The 23,471-nt window shown below is 39.0% G+C and overlaps 1 protein-coding gene across 4 annotated transcripts in view; it reads left to right on the forward strand.

Annotated features, from left to right (window-relative positions):
* BBS9 (Bardet-Biedl syndrome 9) overlaps nucleotides 1-21,787 on the forward strand; it is a 426,494-nt gene extending 404,707 nt beyond the window's left edge. For 3 of the 4 annotated variants that reach the window (XM_036897491.2, XM_036897488.2, XM_057504649.1), the window contains 2 exons: nucleotides 20,523-20,633; nucleotides 20,850-21,787. In XM_036897491.2, the coding sequence (XP_036753386.2) occupies nucleotides 20,523-20,633; nucleotides 20,850-20,881 (143 nt within the window). In that variant the 3' untranslated portion in view covers nucleotides 20,882-21,787. The remainder of the gene's footprint in view (nucleotides 1-20,522; nucleotides 20,634-20,849) is intronic. The other variant, XM_036897492.2, reaches the window with a different exon arrangement.
* The last annotated feature ends 1,684 nt before the right edge of the window (nucleotides 21,788-23,471 follow it).

Genomic DNA, 23,471 nt, shown 5'->3' on the forward strand with positions numbered 1-23,471 from the left:
TTGGCATTAAACAGTTCCTCAGTGTGTTGCAAGCCCTCGAGAAATATATGGTTTCTAAGAAGGCTTACAGTTTAATTCTGACATATCTTTGTCCTATCACTTGATTTGTATTATTATTATTTTCAATAATTTTGTATTATCATAGTGCTTTCACATGAGTTACCACATTTGATTTTCACATCAACCCTGAAATAAGGAGGGAAGCCACCACTATATGGAGAAAACTAAAGCTTAGAGATTTTAAGCCATTTGCCCAAGGTCACAAAGCCAGTGGTCAGGTAGAACTGGTAGGAGACAGTAGTCTGGCCTCCCGGCTCTGAAGCTCATGCTGCCCTACCATGCAGGACAGCTCCCCAATAGGATGGTCATCTGTACCCCAGAAAAAACACTGTTAGCCGGGGCCTGGTGTGGGGCAAGACAGTGTCTGGGACTGCTTTCTTTCACTGGTAGTCAACTGCCATCTGCTTGTGTTGCCCCTTCTAGACCATTTTGCACTTTTCTGCATGTTTCTCTTCTTTTGGTGGAGAACCCTGCTAAAAAAATGAAAGACTAGTTTTGGCAAGTTCTGGAAGACAAACCAGAAATCACATAGGAAGTAGAGTGTGTTACCACTTACACCTTGCATAATCTCTTGTGCCACATTCTGCAATAAAATACTAACAGGGTTTCAGTTAAGAATTTCTGTTTTTCTTTTGCCTTTAGGAAGGACTTATCATAGGCATGTTCCGAGATTCATGAGCTGTTAAAATTTGGTCCCGTATCAATATATAAGCTTTCATTTTTCCTACATCTGAGACAAAGGGAACTGATGTCGTCTTCCATCTGGATTCAGAATATAGTTAGCAAAGAAAAAGCACATGCAATAACCCAGATAAAGCACTGAAGTAAAGCCTGAAGGAAGTATCCATTAGAAGTACCAGGACATGAAGATCCTCAGTGCTCAAAGGAGAGAACTCAGCCTGGCTTTAGGCTTCTACCTGTTGCAAGCTCTGCTTTCACACCAGTCTGCTGGCCTGTCTGCTTCTTCATGTTTAGAAGGCTAGAGCTCTCTCTTTGGCCCTAAGTCCTAACAGCTTGAAAATCTTAATGCTGGGTATTTCTATTTGAAATCCCTAATAAAAGTGGGAAATTTTTGAGGGGCCATCCTTTTCAGTGTTTAGTTTGGAACTCATCCTGTCTGTCAGGGGCCTCCAAAGACTGACCACTTCATCCTCTGAAACACTTCATTATGAGCTGAAAGGGAGCCAGGACAAAAGACCCTATTCTATCTGAGATGGAACAGGACAGTATGTTTGTCTTGTTCCCAGTATTGCCAGGTCTTAAGGTCACCACACCACTCACCATTTCAAGTTGGTCTTATTTATTTGTGTCATGCAAGGGAAATTTATTTTCTAAATTTTTAAGAGTTTGAATATATTTATTACACTCTTTGGAAGGTTTGGCCCAACCTTGTCCTGTGGCACTGAGGTTTGTTTTCCATCAATTTGAGTCTCAAAACATAAAAGAATTTCAACAGTGACTGGGATATTACCTGTCATTTTAATGATCAGATGAAGAGTAGCTAAATTATGAGACAGCCTGGACAGCAATCAGACCTCAGAGTCACTTCAGAAGCGTGTTAGTGAGCAGCCCAGTATCCCTGATGGCAGCAAAGAAAAGTCAGCCAGTATTTTCAAGGCAGAGAATTACTCAGTTCCTTCACCCTCTTCATTTTGAGTCTAATGCAAATGTTTGTTTAAGAATTGAAAACTAAGTAGCTTATGTTCAACTGGATCAATTTCGTTCATTTGGGACAGAGCAACAACCAAAAAAAGTAGTCTATAGTGTTTATTTAATAACTGGTGTATTCTTAATGAAGAACATTCTTTTGTATGTCAGTACTCAAAACTGGAACACTATAAATCATCAAAAATATTATTGAATATCATGTTTTTAACTCATAATAAAAATAAAAGTCACTAGCATTTATTGACCATTTTCATCTGCCTGACCCGTATGTATATAAGTTGTCTTATTTAATCTTTCAAAAAGTCCACAAGACAGGTACTGTTATTTCCGTACTTGATAGATGACTAAACAGAGGCTTCCATTGTTTAGATGCTTCGCCTAAGTCGTGTGGCTGAGAAGCTGGAACTGAAGCCCTGCGATTCTAACTCCAGCATTGTGCTCTTATCAGCGCGCTGCATGGTCTTCTGTTGTGAAGCTCAGTCCATCAGGTTGTGTATCAGTTGATGACAGGTGAACCAACTGGTCACTTGAGAACAGAAAGCTAGTCATGTGGCATTGCCTAGCAGAGACAGCGGAAGGTATCGACAGTTTGTTAACATATGTTTTCAGCATCCACATAATGTAACTGTAGGTACTTCAGAAGCAAGTTCATGGAAGTCAGGTAGAAATGAAGTCGGGTGGTAATCAAGAAGTAAACTGTTTATTTGATGCAGAATGATTGCCATTCATTATGTTCCCAAATTAGACTTTTTCCTTTTTAAGTGATGGATACCCATATGCTGCTCGTAAAAGAGCAGAGCAAACATCAAAGAATCCTGCAAGAGACTGAACCAGAAAGTGTCCTGGGAGGTTGTTAAAGGATAATTTCACCAAGGGGAAAATTTCTACAGATACAGCTAGCAGATGGGATAAATTCATTTGTCTCTTTTAGAAATAACTGAAGGGTATAAGAAAAGTCATTTCAGTCCAAATATATGATAGACACAGATACAGCCAGGACACTAGATAATTTTGGACTTTTTCAGTTTCATCTGCTGCAGGTTTCAATGAATATCACTGGACCCATGGTTCGGTGACGTGGAGGCTTAGGGGCTTCACCCTCTTGCACTGTGAACCGTGTCACTCAGGACAGAGCCTTCAGGAAAAGTGAAAATTGTTCTTTAACATTGGTGACTGGCCCTATCAAGTTGTTTCGTACAACCAGTCACTGGCCACAGCCTTCAGAGATTTATCTGCTGTTACTGAAAGCTGTGTATGAGAGAAGAACCATTTCTTCCATTCTAATGACCATTTGGGCCAAGATATGTTGTACTTTTTTGGGGGAGTGGGAGACAGCTATTATAAAGCACATGACTTTCAAATAAGTAGTTTTTCTGGTAGAATTAAATGATAGAGGAGTAAGTTCTCACTGGCAAAATGGAAGGTCACCATATGTCCTGAGTCTTTCATTTATTTCTGTAAACATCCTGGCCCTGGCACATTAAGCCCATTTTCTTGTACATAAAAAGCTACATTCCCTCAGCCTTGCCTTGTTTCTGTAAAAACAGAGGTTTGTTTTATGGCCCTTCTAGCTGTATCTCTACTTGACAAATAGACCTTAAATAAAGAACCAATTGTAACTTCTCAGAGACTTTGGCTAGGTGTACTTACCTGAACAGCCCTCCATAGTAACAAACAGGGCCCAGCTGATAAATGGCTGGTTTTGTTTTCATGAAAGTAAGAGGTATCACCTGCCAGGAGGGTTTATCTTAAGAGTTTTGGGGTAAAAGCCTTTACTGGTTCCAGAATGATGGCAGTCACTAACATTTATATGATAGTCTAACCTCTCCAAAATCATTTATATGATCTCATTTTATCCTTACAGGGATTTTAGAAAATAAAAGCCATAATACACATAGTATATACTCTGTTTCAGTTTGTTTTTCACTTACATGAATTTAAACACAGACTGACACATACCCACACACACGATTTCCAGAAATATATTCACTATCAAGTTCTTAATAGATTCATGTACTCTTGTTTTTTCTTTTCATGTTGTCCCTCTCCTTTGATATTCTCTGGACAATTTCTCTCCCAATTATTTTACACATATTCAGACATGAGTGAACCAGAATTTGCTAAACATTGTGATTATTTGTTCTTTTTTGTCAGAGTCAGTGTGAAATTGTGACCTTTCTTTTTTTCCCTGTGGTTTTCTCACTCACCCCTAACCTCTTTTTACCTTGTCAAATATTGAACCAAAGTCCTTGAGTCAAGCATAGTCATAGTCAGGGTCAGGGAAGGCCTGTCAGACATTTGAGCAGGTTTGGGGAAAACAAGTGGGAGTTCAGGGCAAGAAGGAGGGAAAGGCACTACTTTCACAAAGGCACAGAGGTGAGGACAGAGGGATGCGGCCTGGGAACCTTCGCAGCTGAGAACGCAGGCTGTGGTGAGAGGTGGGGCCCGTGACAGGAGGCTGGGGAGAGGCTAATGTTATGGCCAGACCAGGCCAGATTGTGAGAACTTCAGCCTTTACCCTGAAAAGTCAAGCAGAACCATTACAGACTTTTAAATAGAAGAGTGATATGGTCCTTGTCCTCTTTTCTGTAAAATTTGATGTAATTTTTATCAGTCTGATGCCTGGAAGTTCAAGCTTCCGTGGTCAGTATTTCTGGACACCCTTGTCCCTTTAGGTTCTATTTCTACTCACCTGACATGCTTTTCATTTTGATTTCATTCAGTAAACAGTTAGTATGGGATGTTTTGAAGCCCTCAGGAGCTGATGTGGCACATTGTATATTTACATGGACTTGAAGAGAATTTAAAAAATTTTAGAGAACATCTTTCCCATCCTGTGCTGCTTTGTTGAATGATCCTTGTGAGGACCGCGGTGGTACGTCTGTGCTGTTGGTGCTACACCTGCCTTAGGTGCCAGCCTCTGAAACAGGACTGCCGGACCCGGACTCAGTGATATTGTGGCCTGCCTCCTCCACTCTCCTTAGCTGTCTACATATTTTTTATTATCTTAGGTATAACCTTCTGCATCATTATGCTGGTATCTACAGTTTGGCCTGCTTGTCAGTGAAAATAGGTATTAATTTTTTTCTCAGACTAGCCTCACTAGCTTTATAGAACTCTGAGGGACCCTCAGGCTCATCCTTTTTGGCTCCTTGAGTGATGTATCTTACATGGAAGCACTGAGCACACTGGCAGGTGGTAGGTGGTCGGAACTGACTTCTTTTCTTCTTCTCCCTCTTTGTCTTTTGGTTTTAGCTTTGGTCTTTTGATTGATATTGTGTTATCAGCCAACATCTGGTTGATAGATAGATAGATAATCTATAGATCTGTAATCTATAATTTATTAACGTCCTTGGTCCTTGAGTCCCTCTGTATATAGAGTTCTTGATTCTTCAGTTCTTGATTTTCAGTTTCTCTAACTCTTATGCATATTTGTGTTTATTTATTTATGGGTAAATATGTACTGAAAGTCATTGTCATTCCAGTGATTGTGCTTAATCATGGGAGACCTGGCACCTGACTGGGCTTGGGACAGGAGGAATTTTACAGAAGAGGTGGCCTGGAGAGGCCAAATGCTAGGAATATGGATTTAGAACAACTTTTTTGGTTGGGTTTGTGTCCTAGCTCTAACACTAACTAGCTGTGTGACCTTAGGGAAATGATTTAGCTCCTATATGCTTCAGTTTTCTCCTCTGTAAGTGGAAATAATGCAAGTATTACCCAGTATTAAATGGCAATATATGTAATACAGAATACCACTTGCCTCTTAAAAGTTCTTCATAAATGTTAGCCATTATCATTATTATTATTTTTATAATGATTACTGTAATTGTTATTATTCTTTAAAATGATTCATGAAGAATACGAATTTAAGGAAATTAGGGGAGGACATTCCTGATAATTTAAGGGCAAAGGAATGTAGAAAAGCAGAGCTTGTTAAGAAACTATCTGAAAGATCTCTGGAGAAGGTATAACAGAAAATGTGGGATGTTGTAAACCTGACTGTTGGACATTTAGATAGGTTCATTTTTATAATTTTATTTTTTTGTAGATAGTTTCATTCTTATATTATAAATACTGCTGTGTCCAACATCTGCCTGAGGATACTGTACCTACTGTGGATTATTGCCTAAGAGTGAGGGCTTTGTGAGTTTGCCCTTGGGACTCTGTGAGGTTTTCTTAGTCCGGTTCTGCTAACTTTGGAAAACAGATCTGCATGTAAATATTAAATGTTCTACCACCACCCAGCATCCTGAGAAAGATATTTAGTTTCCTTCCTGATGATCATTCTTTCAATCATTTTCTTTTATTTTTGGTGTAACTAAAATGTTTCCTCTATGAACTCCTTTGACATTTCCCAAATTTCAGAATACTGAATTTGTCTTTTCCTCACCGGAGTTGGAAAAGGCATTATCTTCCACTTCACTATTTCACATTTTTCTAGTTGTAAATCTTGTCCACTCTATGGAGCCACTTCCTCTCCTTTGTAATTATATTCTGTAGAAGCATCCATCAATTCTGAGTTCTTTTTAAACAGTTGAAGGGGCCTTTCAGATGGTCTAAGGATCTGTCTTCACTGGTGGCTCTTTTAAGTTACTTCTATGCTGATTTCTTTTTTACTGAGGTGAAACTTCAGTCATTTTCCCAAACTCTTTCACTTTTCTTTTGAGGAAGAGATGGGGGTGGGTGGTTGTTGAGGATATGAAGTACACACCTTGATCCTAATTTTGCCAATCTAAAACTCTTACTGTTTTAACAGTAATTCACAATTCCATTGCTGCGTGTCTTTTTTTTCTATCAGGGAGAAGCACAGTAATGGAATGGCTTAAGGCTTGGATTTTGGTCTCAACATATACTAGATTCTCTCATTGACCATGTGTGTGACTTTGAGAAGGTCACTGAAAGTGAGCAAACATGTAAAGTTTAAGTAGCACCATGACCAGCATATAATTAATGCTAAAAAATTGTGCTAATGTAATTATTATTAAACTATCAAAAAAAACCCTAGCCCTGTCCTTTCATGGATCAGTCTTTCTTCTCATTCTTATAGTTTTTCACCCCTCAGAACCCATAGTCTGGATCTTTAGTCACCTGCATTTCTCTACTGCACGTTTGTACCTTGTACATCTGTATTCTTTTGAGCCCCCTCAGTTTCTGCCTTCTGTCTTTCTCTCTGTACTGCAGTGTGGACAGGAGACCCAGGTTTTCCTCCTAACAGCGTCATTGGTTCGTTATCTGACCTTAGGTCAGTCAATCTTCTTAATTATTATAACTGCCAGTTATTGAGCATGGCTTTGCATCAATCTTCCTAATTATTATAACTGCCAGTTATTGAGCATGGCTTTGCATCTGATGCTTTATATAATTTTTCATTTACTCATCACAGTCATTCATTAAGAAGATATTATTTCCATTTTGCAAATGAGGAAACAGAGATTCAAAGTACTAAGTCACTTGCTGAGAAGTTAGTTGGGTGTGTGGGTGGTTTTCCTGGAACATGGGAGTGCAGATTTTTACTTATTCTACCGCTCAAACTTGTGAGGACCAAGGTCGAGTGAAATTGTTCGATAAGCTGTCGAACATGATGTAAATGAAATGGCTCTATCAACCTAGCATTTTCTCTTCTTCCCTAGCCATTTCCTTTTATTCTGAAACCTCCTGACATGTGGGTTGTACTGTGGGATGGTTATCATCTTCCCTTCGCATTTTCACACACTTGGTTTTCCTCCATTCCCTGCCTCCCTTCCCCTTTCCGCTGTGGTGTTCCCACAGAGCTGGGAATGAGGAGGTCTTTTCCTCAGCCAGAGAGAGCTCTCCGCTTACTGATATTATCTTGCCTTACCAACTGTTTCAACCTATCTCTTTTGTGTTCAACACCATTTAAAATTGTTTTCATAGTTTATTCGTAGGCAGACAGCTTCACATTTCCCTTCTGTGTTTATAAAGGCCTGGTTTGAAAAAGGGCAGCACAGGATGCATAGGAGGTAAGAAAGAAAGAAAAGAAACTGTCGGGCTGGGCTGCTGCGTTCCATCTTCAAAGCAAGCAGAGTTGGGGTTAGTCCAAGTTGTTTAACAATTGGAAGAGAGTCATAGTACCATGGTTTGGACAAAACCTGGCTTTTCGTTGCCAAAAAAGTATAAAATGGAAATGGAGGGAAATGTGAATAATTCAAAGTACTGCTTAAACTTTCAGGATATTCACCTTCTCTGGAATTAGAGATTTATGCTAGTAAAGAGTTAGGGAGGAATTTGAAATGTTTACGTTACCAGAGTGTAAAAAATATTGTCTGGTTGTTTATCTAATCTTTCCCTGGGCTTGCTTTTAAAAACACGTTTAGATTTGAAGTAGCCTGGGAAAAGTAAACTGTTCCAGGCCATAACTTGATGCCACAGTGGAAATAAGCTGGATCCTTTTTCATTCATTTTGAGAAATTTCCCAAGCAGACAGATATCTTTGTACCTTCCTTTGCAGTTTCTTCATCCACAAATAACTATTATCAGGAGCTAGAATTACAAGTGTTCTGTTACTTCTTTTTAACTTTAGCTCCTACAAAAATTACTGCTGGGATCTTATTTCTTTTCTGGGCTGGACATTTTGTGGCTCTGCGTACTCAGTCTCACAGATTCTCCATGTGTTATCTATCATCCAGTGAGATTTATTTCTTAAAGGTGTGTATCAAACAAAGCAAGGAACTTTTTGAGAATTTTTTTGGTTCATAGAGCAACCAAGTATCCTGAGAGGTAGAAAGAAGAGGTTCTAGTCTAATGTTCTGCTATAATTACTTTCTAACCTTCTAGTGGAAAAAGCAGATAATATTATATAAGAAATAGAACTTCAGTTTCCATTGCTTCCTCCTCATCTCTTAGTGTGTAATCATTCAAGTCGACAAATAATAATTACTGTGGCTACTGTGTGCCAGGCACTATTCTAGGGCTTGAGATACAACAGCAAACAAACCACGCAAAGATTCCTGCAGTTTTGGAGCTCTTATTCTATCGGGGAGATACTAAACAGCAAACAAGGGAAATAAGTAAACTGTACAATGTTAGAAAAATAACATTAGTGTCAGTGTTAAAGGATGGTAAGTACTATACTACAGAAAAAGAAGAGGAATGTCAGAGATGGGGCACTTACAAGGTAATAGTTTTAAATTGGTTTGTCAGAGTAGGCTTTATTGACAAGACAACTTCTAAACAAAGACTTGAAGAAAGTGATGGATTTATTTATGCAGAGATCAGAGAGGTAAGGTTCCAGGTGAAGGAAATGGGCCTAGCATGTTCCAGGGACAGCAAGGAGGCCAACATGGCAGACGGGTAGATGAGGTCAGAGGAGTCAGATTGTGTATGGCCTTTGGCAGACTTTTGTCTTTTCTCTGGATATAATTGAGAGGACCATTTTGAACAGAGGAATGATATAATCTTAATTTTCACAAGGTCCCTTGGCTGCTGTGTAGCAAATAGACTGTTAGGGGTCAAAGGTGGAAGAGGGCAGTCAGTTTGAAGGTTGCTCAGGTAAGTAATTTAGCAACAATTCAGGTAAGAGGTGATGGTGGATTGCACCAAAATGGTAGTGGTGGTAAGAATGGTAAGAAGTGGTCTGATTCTGCATATATTTAAATGTAGAAGCAATAGAATTTTCTGGAAGAGTGTCCATGATGTGTGAGAGGGAGAAGGGAGGCCAGAATGACCCCAGGAACTTGGCTGGAGCCACCAGAAGGACAAAGTTGAGATGAGAAAGGCCGTGGGGTGGACCAGGTTTGTGGGGATGATCAGGAGTGCAGTTTGGGATCTGTTGAGTTTGAGATACTGTTAGAAATCCAAGTGAAGATCTAGAGTAAGTGGTTGGGTATGAGTCTGAAGTTCAGGAGAGAAATCTGGGCCAAAGTTATAAGATTAGGAGTTGGCAGCATGAAAATGTTATTTAAAGCCATGAAAGTTGCTAAGGTCATGAAAGGAGTGATTTTAGAAAAAGAGATGAGGATCAAAACCGAGTGCAGGATATTCTGACTTTCATAAGGTTTGGAAGAAGAGGAGGAATCAGCAAAGAATAGTGAGAAGGAGCATGCAGTGAGGTGAGGGGAAAATCAGTAGATTGTGGTATCCTAGAAGTCAAGTGAAGAAAGAGCTTCAGAGATGATGGAACAATCAGTTGTGTCAAATGCTGCTAAAGGGTCAAGTAAGTTGTGGGCTAAGAATTGTCCAGTAGGTTTAGCAGTGTGGAAGTCATTCGTGGTCTTTACACAAGCAGTGTTTGTGGAGGGGTGGAGGCAAGGGCTAGACTGGGATAGATGTGCAAGAAAAAGGAACAGAAAATAATTGAAAACAGCAAGTAGAGACAGCTCTTTGGAGCAGTTCTGCTGCCAAGAGGAGCAAAGAGATGAGGAAGGTGCAGGAGCGCTGGGTCAGGAGGCAGTAAGTCATCCTGCTTTGATGTTTCTTGTCCTTTATTAGTTATCCAGCTCCCAATCTTTGTTCTTCTTTTACCAAGAGGTTATTTCGTACTGACCACTGTTTTTGCCAGACCAGACCACCAATTAAGGTTTTCTTTGACTAGCTGACACAATAGTTTGTTTTCCTGGAGGACAGTTATAGCTGCTGCTCTTTTCCTTTTGAAAGTTTGGCATCCTCCTTCCCTTCAGCTTGCACAAGACTCTCAGGCTTAGGTGAGATTTTAGCAATAGAAGGCAGGGATGATGATGGTGATAACAGCAGTCCTTATTATTATAACACTCATACGTCACTTACTCACTGAGCCAGGCACTGTTTGAAGTGCTCTTCACAGATTATCTATTTAATCCTTACAATTTCCCTATGAGCAAGTTATAGTTATTCTCCACATTTTACAAACAAGGAAATTGAGAAAGAGTAACTCATTTTAAAAAACAACTAACAAGGTGAGCTTGCATTAAAATTCAGAGCCCATGATCTTTAAGCAACTAGAGAATTCTGAGAGAAAGATGTTAGCTAGAGAGATTTCATCTTGCACAATATAAGAATTTGCCTGAGTGGATGGGTTAAGTTCTTTGAGAAGCAAGATAGAATGTAGGAGCTGATTGGGCATTTCCCCAGATTTATTAGCCTGTATGTTAATGGGCTGTCACCAGCCTTCAATTCTGGAATGATGTGGTAGAACATTCTTCAAAGATAACTTTTAAAAGACTGTTTCCTGTGTATTTCCTCAAGTTTCCCGAATTCCTTTTCAAATCAACAAGTACATATTAAGTACCTACTCTTTGCATGCGAGAAAAAAATTGTTTAACTCCTTCCCTTTCTGTGTTTATTTTTCTGTGGTAAGCTTATTTTTTTTATCACACAGGCTATAGAATCATCTGGAAACTAAATTAGAATGGATTGTATATGTGCACATAATACTTTGCTATTTTTTTAAGGATCCCTACTGTTTCTATATCTTTAGAGATGAGGTCTGAACTAAATGACTCTTTGTTAAGCATTATTTCATAGAGCGCTGGTAAGCAGTTGCCACTGAATCCTTCATTAATAATCCCTTCCTTTTCCAGAAGGACTTGCCAACACCCATAAAGTATTCACTAGGAGAATTAAAGTCATATAAAAATAATTGGTGTTTGCTTCCTTCGAGGCATACACTTAAATACATTGCTTTATTCCTCTGCTTCTTGGCTGCCTCCTATGTTTAGTAACACTAGGTCAGCAGACTTCCTGTTTTAAGGTTCATCTACTGGCCATTTCAATTTCCCATGAGAAACCAAACCTACCACTCTTTTACCCTTTTATCTTAATGTTTCATCCATTTATGTCATATTATCTTGTGGCTTTGCATTTCTCAGTAGTAATGGCCCTGCTGGTAAATAGAAAATGGTGAATGTGATTATGTACCCTGATCATCATCATGTGAGTCCTCTTAAAATTCCTACTGTGATCTCAGATCAGTGGTTATCTAGGACAGTAGATTGCCCATTATTTCATCTCAAAAGGAACATGTGCACTATTGTCAAGTGAGTTTAATTTTACTGCCTCGTCAACAATTTTGGCTATGGCCACAGGTCTAGCTGGAAACTTTACGCCACTGGTTTGCTTACCCCATCCTCAGTTTTTACCTGAGTGTTTTTTAGCATGTCAAATATAAATTTGTGCTGTCCTCATGGCTTGCTGTTTCATGTATAATTGGGTGTAACTGTAATGACTAACGTATGGTGGGGGTTAGTCCTGAAAATAATAACTGACATCTATCGAGGGCTTACTCTGTGCCAGGCTCTGTGATAACCATTTTACAAGCATTAACTAACTTAGTCTTCATCTCTCAAGAGCAAATACTGTATTTGCTGCATTTCAGAGGAAAGGAAACTAAGGCTCAGACTTACTTAACTTTGCTCAGGACATAGTGATACTGACCATGCTGTGCCCCCTCTCAGGGTGTCCCTTTGCATGATCAGCGGGCTGGTTTGTTATCCTATGTACATTTCCCTCTTCTGCAAAATACGACATCGTTTAATGGGCTGTCATAGAAATATATCATTAGATAATAGGGTCACTATGGAATGAGTACTGAGTATTTATTCAGATTCCTCATAATATGCAAAAGACTATGCTGAAACAGGCCCTCTCCAGAACCATAGTGTTCTCTTCTCTGTACTTCAACCTGTTTATAACCAGAGTAACCCAGCTGAACTCTTGGTTTCATAATCACCACCTAGACTCTGTGATTATTAATTGTGGGAAAAACCCCAAGTTGAAAAAATGCTGCCACGATCATTGGGGAATTAAGGGCCACTTGATGCAAGAGGGAAGCTGTGAAAAACACTGGCCCTCTTATTATGTAGTGTCCAGGCAAACTAGAGTTATGCTCTTACTATTTCATTTCATTTTTTAAAGAAATTATTATTGCAGAACTATTGGTTTCCTTTCTTTCTCAACTGTAGTTATAATGTTTTATTTGTACATGTGTACTTTTGAGAAAGAGTTGGTCTCTGAAGAGGGAGTTAGGAGAGGAAAGTATTTGAAATGGAAATGTCTTAAAATTATGTCCCTTTCTAGTTACACATTGGATTTCCTTAAGATTTAGGACAAAATGGAAATTAAAAACCACAGTCAGCTTCTTTTGAACAAGAAAATACTGTACTTATCAGTATAGAAAAGACCTAGTTGCAAGACAGTCGCTGTTACATTTTGTTGCAGAGTGCTTCAGACATTGATCAACTGGCAAGGAAAAATGCAAATGTTAACTTTCTTTTTTTCCCACCTCTCACAATGGCTCCGTCATACTTTCACAGTCTTGTTTGGAGGATTTAATGGCTTTATTAACATGTGGGGCAAACACTATGATTAGAGACTTTAACAAAATAGTAGTTTTTTGTTGTTTTTCTTTTAAGTTCTATGTTTATGCTCTTACTGCATGTGTGTCTTTCCAAGTGCTCCAGGTTAAGAACTAAATGTGTTAGAAAAACAGATGTAATGCAAATAAACAGGAGAGTTCTCATTTCCCTCAGTGAGCAAAGCTCCAAGTTCCTGAGCAGTAATTTTATGGTAACTTCTTTCTACATCAGAAGAAGTTGTGCTGACCCGAGCTTTCTCCTGAGTTCTGTTGTGTCATAACTGGTTAAGGATTGATAGGGCCAGACAACAACTCACCTACATATGGTAGGGGGTCATAATGCACGAATATAGTGTACAGATCAGTCTTGCCAACAATTAATTGGGGAATTCACATTATGAAGTCCTGTTTACAGACTGACATCTGGAGAAATTCTTAACCTGGATCCAGTCCAATCTGTAGGATTTATGAACTGTGCTTGCTTTTTTGTAAATAGGACTCTCTCCTTGGTACATTCTGTTTATGTAATTATCAATAGATGAAAATGGCTATCTTACTGTATTTCTTAATCCTCTGTACCAAGTGGACCTAATTTCTAAGTGGTGGCCCAGCTAAAAGAATACTTGGATGTCTATAAATACCTTAATGCCAGGAGCACCCTGCTCTCTTAAATCCAGACTCTGACTGGAGTCCGTACATCCCAAGGGACTTAATGTTCAACCTTTATGGGGGCTTTAAAATTTGCTGAGACACATGCTAGACTTCTTAAAATATATTAGACTCACTTTTACTGACACGCTTGGTCTTTGCTGTTAAGGTGTGAAATGGAAGTATTTTCAAGCATAGGTACATGCATAGTCTTGAACATAAATTTTAAGTTCTCGCTGTGTGTTTGGGGGAATCAAAGTTTGTTATTAGGCATTGGAATTGAACTCCCAAACATCCCACAGGATTTCATGCTGGACATATGTTACGATGACCTTCACCTGCCTCCCTGGCTAACCATCGTTATCTCACTGTTGCTGGTGTATCAGTTACTGTCAATGAGGTCAGCATGGCATCTGCAAATATAGAGAGAAATAAAAGTTGTGGAATGAACTTATAAGGAACATAGAAAAATATCATATGTCAGAACTGGAAACATAAGACTATATAGAAAGGCATTTTCTTCTGCTTTGCTGATTTTGAAACTGTAAAATTGTACCATGTTAAGAGTAGGATGGCTCTACCTTACAACAAAGAAAAAGGCAGAATGGAAGTGGAGATGGAGAAGACATGGACCTAGGTCCTCCAGTTCCTCCCTGAGAGAAGCAGTATCGTCATGATGTCAACCTGATTTACCATACTATGGTAAAAGCGTGTTTAGCAATATATTACATTCCTGAAAGCTTTATTTCCAGAATGTGATTCAATGAGATCTGTGCCTATTGTATTTCTCATATATATATATGTTTTTCAGGAAAGCATCTATTCAGTAAGCACCTTTATAAACCCAATTTCACAGATACGCTGGCTCTCCAAAATGGCTCGCATGCACACACACAACGCAGTCATTAGTCAAAAAAGTTCCAACCATAGCTTTTAAGGAAATCTCAATTATGGTGTGCTTTTAAGGAAATCTCAAGTCCAAGCAAGAAAGGTCAGTGGAGGATTGATCAGGGAAAGTACAGTCCCACTTTTCCTCCAGAGATTTTTGCATTTTGTAGCCTCTGTTTAAGTGTTTGTCTCTGTTTCATCCACAATTCTTACTAACTATAACTCCTATTCTGCATTACGTGTTTCTGTTAATGTGTTTTTTATGCTTTAATATTTTATCATCTACACCTTTAGTAAATCCCCCCAAATATCTTACTGAGGAGTGTACACACAGGACAACAGAATACATTGGGGGTTCATCCCTTCCCTCCCTTTTCTTTTCATCCTCCGTTGCCCTCTCTCTTCTACCCACTCCCCTTACTTCATTGCATCCATTTCGCCAAAAGAGTTTCTAAATACTCAGCTAAAATTGCTACATGAACATATAGTAGGGTACTTGGCATTCTATAGCTGACAGTCTCCTTGGACTAGGAAAAATATTAGTTGAAAACACTAGAAAAATGAATAGAGTAGAATTATCAGGGAAAATCTTCTACATATACATATAGATAGATAAAGAGAGACAGGATAAAGAATGAAACTTCCCAATGACTATGGAGAATTTTTAAACTACTCATAGTTTCTTAGGAAAGCTCTTCATATTTAAGATAGTGAAATGTTCCTTTAAAGCATCTATTCCCCACACTTCACATGAATTATAAAACCTTTGAATTGAAATCTGAATGTTAACCTATAAAAACCTCACTTTATCCATCAAGTAAATCTTAATTAAGTGAAAAATGTCACTGGCGTATATTTTTGGGGTTTTTGCTGTTTTTAATTCCAAATGGTAATTCAGGTCACCTGAACAGAAGATTCTTTGGCTGGCAAGTCAGAGCAGGGTCTGTGGTTATTTGTTATTCTCAAAGTGCCTCGTTGTTTGATTCCTCTGAAATGTATGAAGAAAAAAGAAGAAAAGATTTTCTCCTCCCTGAAGGAATGGAACATTCTCACCCATGCACCCAGCTGATTTAAAGGGCAGTATTGCAAGAAAATAAGTCAGCAAATTCCTAAAATAAACCCAAAGAACAACTTGCTAACCCTCTAGATTTTCTGTATCATTGACAGGAAGTACTAGTTCAGACATCCAGCTCTCAATCAAATCCATTGAGATCTTTCTGGAAAAAGAAGTGTTCTTGAGAAAGCTCTTGTGGTTTAGGAAACAGAAGAACCAGAACTAGCTCTGGGACTAGCTAGGGGCATCAACTACCCTCTTTGAGCCTCTGTTTTCATATCTACTAAATGAAGGTGGTTGAACTAAAAGCTACAGTTCTTTGAGTCCACAAAAATGGTGCAGAAAGTGCATCTATGCCAAAAAAGTTAATAGAGGGCAGAGATGATAAAATGTGCTGTGTGCTAAGCACTGTGCTAGGTGTACACGGTCTCATGTAACCTCACAATGTTTCCCATTAAGACCCTCATTTTACAGAGGGGGCCTGGATTCTGCAGCTAGATGCAGCCTCCTTCACTGCTGCCGGCTGCACAGTCTAAGTCCAGCTGCACTGGTGGCCTCCTTCCTCTGCAGTGGCTTCTCCACTCACTGTCCCCGCAGCTTTCACTTTGGAGAGAGGAAAAATAAGAACATGGAGACAGCCCAAAGTATTGGAAACCCAAAGAATTTATGAAAAGAAACCTATAAAAAATTACCCCCAGTCTAATCACAAACATACATCAGGCATATTCCAGTAGAAAGGCATCCTGTGCTATGCCTGACTGGTACTCCTCAAAGCTGTCAAAGCCTTCACAAGCGGGGAAAGTCTGAGAAACTATCACAACCAAGAAGAGCCAAGGAGAAATGACAACTATGTCATGTGGTATTCTGGATGGGATCCTGAAGCAGAAAAAAGACATTAGGTAAAAACCAAGGAAACTGGAATGGACTATGGACTTCAGTTAATAATAAGGTATCAATGTTGGTTCATGATCATAACAAATGTACCACACTAATGCAAGATGTTAGCAACAGGGAGGACTGTGCAGAGGATACATGAATTCACTGTACTAGCTGCCAAATTTTTCTGTACATCTAAAATTGTTAAAAGTAAAGTCTATTCTCTATAGCATCTTACTATGCTGATGGACAGTGACTGCAATGGGGTGGGGGGGGACTTAATAATATGGGTGAATGTTGAAACCACAATGTTGCTCATATGAAACCTTTATAAGATTGTATATTACCTTAATTAAAACAAAAAGCAAAGTCTATTTTTAAAAAGTTTGTGACTGCCCCCAAAAAGAGCATTTATAGGGCAAGCAGTATGCTCTTATACAACAATAACTACTACTGCTATTTCCTCTCCTCCTCCTTGTTTTTGTGGTTGTTGTCATCGTCCTTCTTTTTCTAATTGTAATAATACTATCAGATGGTCTGGCAGTGTTAAATGCCTCTAGGAACCTTTAGAATTAAGATACTTTATGAAGAGTAGCTTTCCATGAGCCTTGGATTAGACCAGGGGTTGGCCAACTACTCACAACCCATGGGCCCAGTCTGACCTACTGCCTGTTTTAGTAAATAAAGTTTTATTGGAACACAACCGATGTTCATTCATGTTTACATATTGTATGGCAAAAATTGAGTAATTGCACCAGAGATCACATGGCCTGTGGAGCTGAAGACATATTTACTATCTTGACTAACCTCTGGTTTAAGCTATTTGAGTCATAAAGTTATAAAGTGAGGCAGGTAAACTGGGCCACCAGGATTCACCTGGGGGTAGAGTCAAATAGTAGAACTCAGCAGATCCAGTAGCAGAGATACCAGATAGGGTATGTGTAAAATAGAACAGTCAACTTCAGAGGGGCACCATGTGTTTAAGATTTCTGGACACTTGCTTTCCTGCTGCAGAGCTGTGTCTTTGGTCCCATGGCTTTATCAGCTCGTGTGAACCCTACGCCTTCAGACTCTACCTGTGGGGACCTCTATCTTGGCCTAGTTATTCTTCTTTTAATGTCCCTAACTTTGACCTGAAAATAAATAGTCAGAACTTAATGTGCTTTTCAATGTGCCAGGCACTTAATACACATACTTACTGATTTCTCCTTTTTGAGGTAGGGCTGCCATAGTCTCTAGGTTATAGGTAAGGAAACTGAGGCTCATTTAAGTGAAATAACTTGCTCAGGAGGGTCACATGGCTTGCAAATGCAGAGCCACGATTTGAGTCAAGGCTTCAGAACATAGCATTAAATCCTCTGTGCCATGCCTGCCTTCAGTGTTGGAGCCTCTCAAATTATTTTATTACATTTTACTACTATCTATGTTCTTATGGTTATTTATGTCTGCAGAAGCTATATGGTGAAAGTACTATTTAATGGTGTGTGCCTGTACATCTCTGCCATGGTCTACACTTGATGATGTGATATTGGTTGCTTAAAATTGGGCACAGTGGGAGTATTTTCACCACAGGAATGGGCAAACACAAAAGATTAGTGCCTTACTTTTTTTCCCGCTGGTTACACACTTACCAGCCTGCCACACTTACCTTGCATTCTGATTTTGATCTCCAGTACTCTAGATGATAGTCACATTTATTTCTGCCTGGTCTCCTATCTTGACCTTTGCACTTGATAACTTTTATAGTTAATACCACAAATAACAACCTGGAGAGAGAGGGCCTAAGCTCTTTTTTATTGTTATTTCTGTTTGTTTGCTTTTCTGACAGTACTTAGAAATTCCTTCCTGCTATTCTTTTTTGATAAGATGTTCTACCTGGTGAGGAGGAAGTTCAGCTATTTTATAATTTGCTTTTGAATGCAGAAACAGGTTTGAGGATAGCTTGGAATCTCTAAGATAAAGTCCCAGAGTTGAATTATCTTTCAACTACTTATATAAATAGAGGGTAAACCCCTGTTTGTTCAGAATTTTGGTGAGAAGCCCCTGTTGCTGTCAAAATGAGTTTACTGGCTATTTGAACTTGAGATAATTAGGAGTAGGAGTTAACTGAATTATTCTTTTGAAACTCGAATTCTATTTATTATGTTAATTAAGGTAGACCATATCTTGAAGTCAGTGCTCTGCAGAGTCTGGTCAGAAGCTGAGCATCTGTCTACAAATTTTTGTGTGACCTGAAAGTGAGAATAAGTGTTTAGAAACTTGTAGCAATCGACAGGTAACTTGTACTAAGGTTGACTAACACTAAAAGATGATTTATTGTGCATATTGTTCATTTCATTTTTCTAGTAATTACTTTTGTTCATTTTTATTGTATCATACAAAAGTATCGGTATAGCCAGATGGGAAATTTTAAAAGCCAGTCCTGTAGAGAAGCTCTGTTGTCATGCAGAGATGTGCATGTACCAGTCAAGATGGAAATGGGGGTTCAGGAAGAGAAGAAAGGTGCTCTTTCTTGGGCTCCTCTGGCAGTCCTGGCACCTCATAGCCTGCCCTGACCTCACAGCCTCTCAGCAGTGCTGCCTGCAGTCACAGTGCCTGGTTGGCAGATGCTGCATCTGGAAACCACATGGCCAGTGGTGAGACAGCAGAGGCTCCAGGGGTTGTCAGGCTTGAGCGTGAATTCTGTCTTACTTCTTAGGAGCTGTAAGACCTGGGCAATGTGCCAAATCTTGTGGTACCTCAGTTTCTGTATCTGTAAAATGAGAATAATATCTATTTCACAGTGTGGTTTGTAGGAACTAAGTGAGATAGTATGGGCAGAATTTATAGCACTTAGAAAGTACTTGATAATGATGGTTGTTGTTACTATGATTCATAGGCTTTGGAAAGAGATGAAAAATAAACCTGGTTCACTTTATAGATGGAACCCTTACCATTTTCAGATATAACAGGTTGAGTTCCTTGCACTGATGAATAATTGTAACATTTCCTGTTTGGGAACCTCTGACCTACTTCTAATTGTATTTTGTGAGCGTGAGGATGCTTTTCTCTAAGTTTCCCTCAGCACCGATTTCTTTTCCAGAGTTGAGGCGTGGGGATGCATGGGAAGGCGCACTCCTTCCCTCTCCTGTGAATGGTGTGGCTGCAAACCGGTGCAGCTTCTTCGGGCGCCCCTTCATGCAGGGAGCCAGACCTAAGTATGGAGGCTCTGGACTCAGGGTACCATAAGCGTCAGAAGAAGAAGGAAAAAATCACACTTCATTAACAAGAGAATGGCTTTGGGAAAAATATGTGTAGTATATACAGCATTTAGTACATTTCCAAGAAATGATGGCAAATTAGTCGAATCAAGTCACAGATGTCAGGAAATTCTCATATGAGTTTCCCATACAAGATTTTGGTGGATAAAATCAAATGACTTATGTCCAGGATTTTAAAAGCGCAGCGGTGCCAGCTCTTCCTCAAATCACCTTGGAGTTGACTTAGAACTGAAAGCTTCTACAGTGCAGTTCATGGCTTTACTGTTGAATTATGAAGTGTTTGTGTCTGCACTGTGAGGTGTTGGGATTCAAGGAGAGAAGCAAATAGCAGAGAAATACCACCACAGTCACAGTCCCGCAGCCTTCCTCTTGCCCGCGGAAGACTTTTTTCTCCTCACGGTCAATGTGCTATATCTCTTTTATAGTTTCTGATGGTCTGGTGTTAAAAAGAATTCCTGCTGAGGTGCCATTATAGTATGAATATCCCATACGCTAGAGGTTTGTCCTTTCTGACTTTAAAAAGGGTAAATTTAAAGACAGCACCATTGCTGCTGTTGCTAAGTGATCATAGTATAATATGTCTTTGAGGGCAATAAATCATTCCCAGGATTTTCACCAAAGAGAGGCATTTAAGAGTATTCCTTTTGGACTGCTCCTGAAGACTGTTGTCACGTCATTTATTATCTTTATGACTGGTATTTCTTAAGCTGTGGTTGCCTTGTTGACAGGCAGATTTTCCTACACATTGTTTAAAGTATTGTTTTTATTTTTCGACTAGGTGGGTGTACTACGATCCCAGAATCAGACCTAGAGGAAAGATCGATTGAGCAAGATTCCCCTGAACTGTTTACCAACCACAAGCATCTCATTGAAGAGACACCCATGCCTGGTAAGAGAATGAGTAGCCTTCACAAGTGCTATGTCAGGAACAGTGACACACTCTTCAGTTTTTGTTATTTCAGAGAGCATTTTGCAAAGCTGCTTGTTTCCAACTAATTCATTCTTCCCCTGGGCAGTGGTGCAGCTGAATTTGATCATTTGCATATTTCTTTGAGTATTCAGACCTTTTTTTTTTTCTCTTTCTCACTGTCTTTCTTTTTTCCAGAAGTTTCACCCCTCCAAGAAGTCTCGGAATAGTTCAAGCAGAGATGTCTGGTTGAGGGGAAGATGGCCTTTCCGAGGCTGATCCTGTGTGGACCTCAAGCCAAGCACAAATGTAGGGCTGGCCAGGTGCTTCACCCAGCTCCCCTGCCTAGAGATGGCACTGCGTACAGATAGGGGCTTTTCTTTTGGTAGGAGGATTGTAACTAGGTGACAATCGAAATTTGTCTTACCAGGAAAGGATGTCGCTGCTTTTTTGTCATTTGCCTGCTTGCAGCCATAGGATGTAGTGAAATGACATCTTCTTGGGACAGACTTTGTAGTGCAGAGAACTATATGCAAAATAATTTGATAGCGCATTTTTTTCTCACAGAATTCTTATAATAGTAAATGTATCAAGTTTAATAAAGCATCTCGTTGTCAAACAACATCTTGTATTGATTTATAATCAGAAGGTTATGTTATATAAGTGATTTCTTTACATTATTTCTTCAAAGGAAAGGAATTGAAAACTGCTACTCTATGGTGAGACTTGAATGTGATTGTTTTATAAATAAGAGAAACTACAGAACTTTCATATGATTTACTCTATTAGGCTAAACATGGAAAGAGGTAAGTTTTCTGCTATATGAAAATGTTAAATTATTTTTGAGGAAGCTAGTACATTAACATCCTCTTTTCATTACCTAATGGGGGTGGTACATTTTTAAAATCCAGGTTATAAAAGGATTCACACTTTATTACAATTAAAATGTAAAGTTTTTATATGCAACAAATAAAGGAAATTTTGCCAATTTCAAGTTAAAATTATAGTGGCAAGACTGATTTATTGAAACAAAAATTATGTCTGTGCCAGTTTAAAATGCCTCTTAGTACAAAGGCGGAAATGGTTCATGGATTTTCTGTATGTGAAATGTCAAAAACGGTGGAGGATGTATTGTTTATTATTTCTAGCATTCTTTTTCAAGGAGATGCAGCAGAAGATTTAATAGTTTCAATTGTCAAGTGCAGAAGTGGAATAACTTCTAGCCATTGGGCCAGAATCAACAATTAGGGTTAATTTCATCCAGCCTGTGGAGACCAGTAAAAGATACCATAGCTCTGGATATGCCTGTAGTTGCAAAAACACATCACTTCTGATCATCTTTAACAGTTTCATTCAACAAAGGTTACTAGAGAAGTATACTACTTCTTAAAAATGTGTTTCTGTGTCATGTCCCCTCTAGATATTTGGCCCCCATGGTTATTTTTTATACTGTGCCTGTGTCATGTGCTCCTCTCTGCCCTCTCTCTCTCTCTCTCGTTTGAGTCAGGTGCTGTTTGTATGTGTCCTTCTAACTGCCTTTCTTTAACTCAGTTTCTTTTTCTCTCTTGTGTTTTTATGTTCATCTGCCTTGATCAGTCTTTCTCTCACTCACTCACCCATTTTCCCCAATTCTTTCCCTTTGCTTTTTGATTCTCTCTCTATTTTCCATAATATAAAACTGAAGCTTTGGTTGCACATTAGGATCTTTTATTTTCTTCCTATTGCTGATCTTTTTTTTTCGGAGTATTCTTTAATGAATATGTATTGCTGTCATGATAAGAGAACAGACACTATCTTTGTGTGTATCAGTCAAGATATCAGTGTTAGTGATATAAATAATAATTAGTAATGTACTTTTATTGTTTAGCATTTGGTATGTTAACAGCATGACTTTTAGAGAGCAGTCTACTTGGACACTGTGCTCCAATAATTTTAAAGGGTCCAGAGTATAATATAGTATCATTAAAATGACATTATTATAATTTATGGCAGTAATATGAACATAAAACTATATTAAAAATTATAGTTTTATATGGATAAAATCTTTTGATGCAAAAATCAAATTATGTATCAGTTAAATACAAAACAATGTCAGAGAGGGTTCTGAAAAAGCAGTAAGAGGCTACTGACATTGTATCAGATGCTTCCCTTTCTATATAGCCTTTCTGTGTTTACCTGTTAAATTAGCTGTTGTTATTTTTCTGTTTTTGCAGATTATGGAAGCTATGTGGACATGTTAAGGGTTTTGTTAATTTGGACTTTAAAAGGTCTGACTGATAGTACAGCATGACTGCCAAGGCCTAATGAGAGTAAGATGCCTGTTAGAGGGATCACATTCCCCAGTGCTAAATCTCTGGGTAAGAGAACAAGTCTCTATTTGGGCTGATGTGGGAAAATAGTGGCAAAACCCCTGATTCTCAGGTTTTCTGTTATCTCATTTTAATTATGTTCAACAATGCCAGAGGAAATGTTCAACCCAGATCCCATTCTTCCTTCAAGGCTTGATCTGAATAAATTATCTTCTCGCCTGGCCACTAGGAGTGGCAGTCGAGGCCCTCTTGGAACAATGGGGAAGGCACTGTGGAAGCACTTTGGGTCCCATTTTCTGCTGGCTTACTACATTCTCCTCTTTTTTGTCTTTTTATTTTGCTCCACTTTTTAGCATATTCTTTCTTGTTGTATTCATGGGTCCTGGTAAGCCCCTTAAATCATTTCTGTAATGGGTTTGTGGGGGGTGAGAATAAATCAGTTTTGGCACCTCTCAAGATTTTCCTGCTCACTGTTGCTGGTGGGTAGGCTTCTCTTTTGAGAAGTCATGAC

This window comes from Manis pentadactyla, chromosome 7 (assembly GCF_030020395.1).
Source record: "Manis pentadactyla isolate mManPen7 chromosome 7, mManPen7.hap1, whole genome shotgun sequence".
Taxonomy (NCBI): Eukaryota; Metazoa; Chordata; class Mammalia; order Pholidota; family Manidae; genus Manis; species Manis pentadactyla.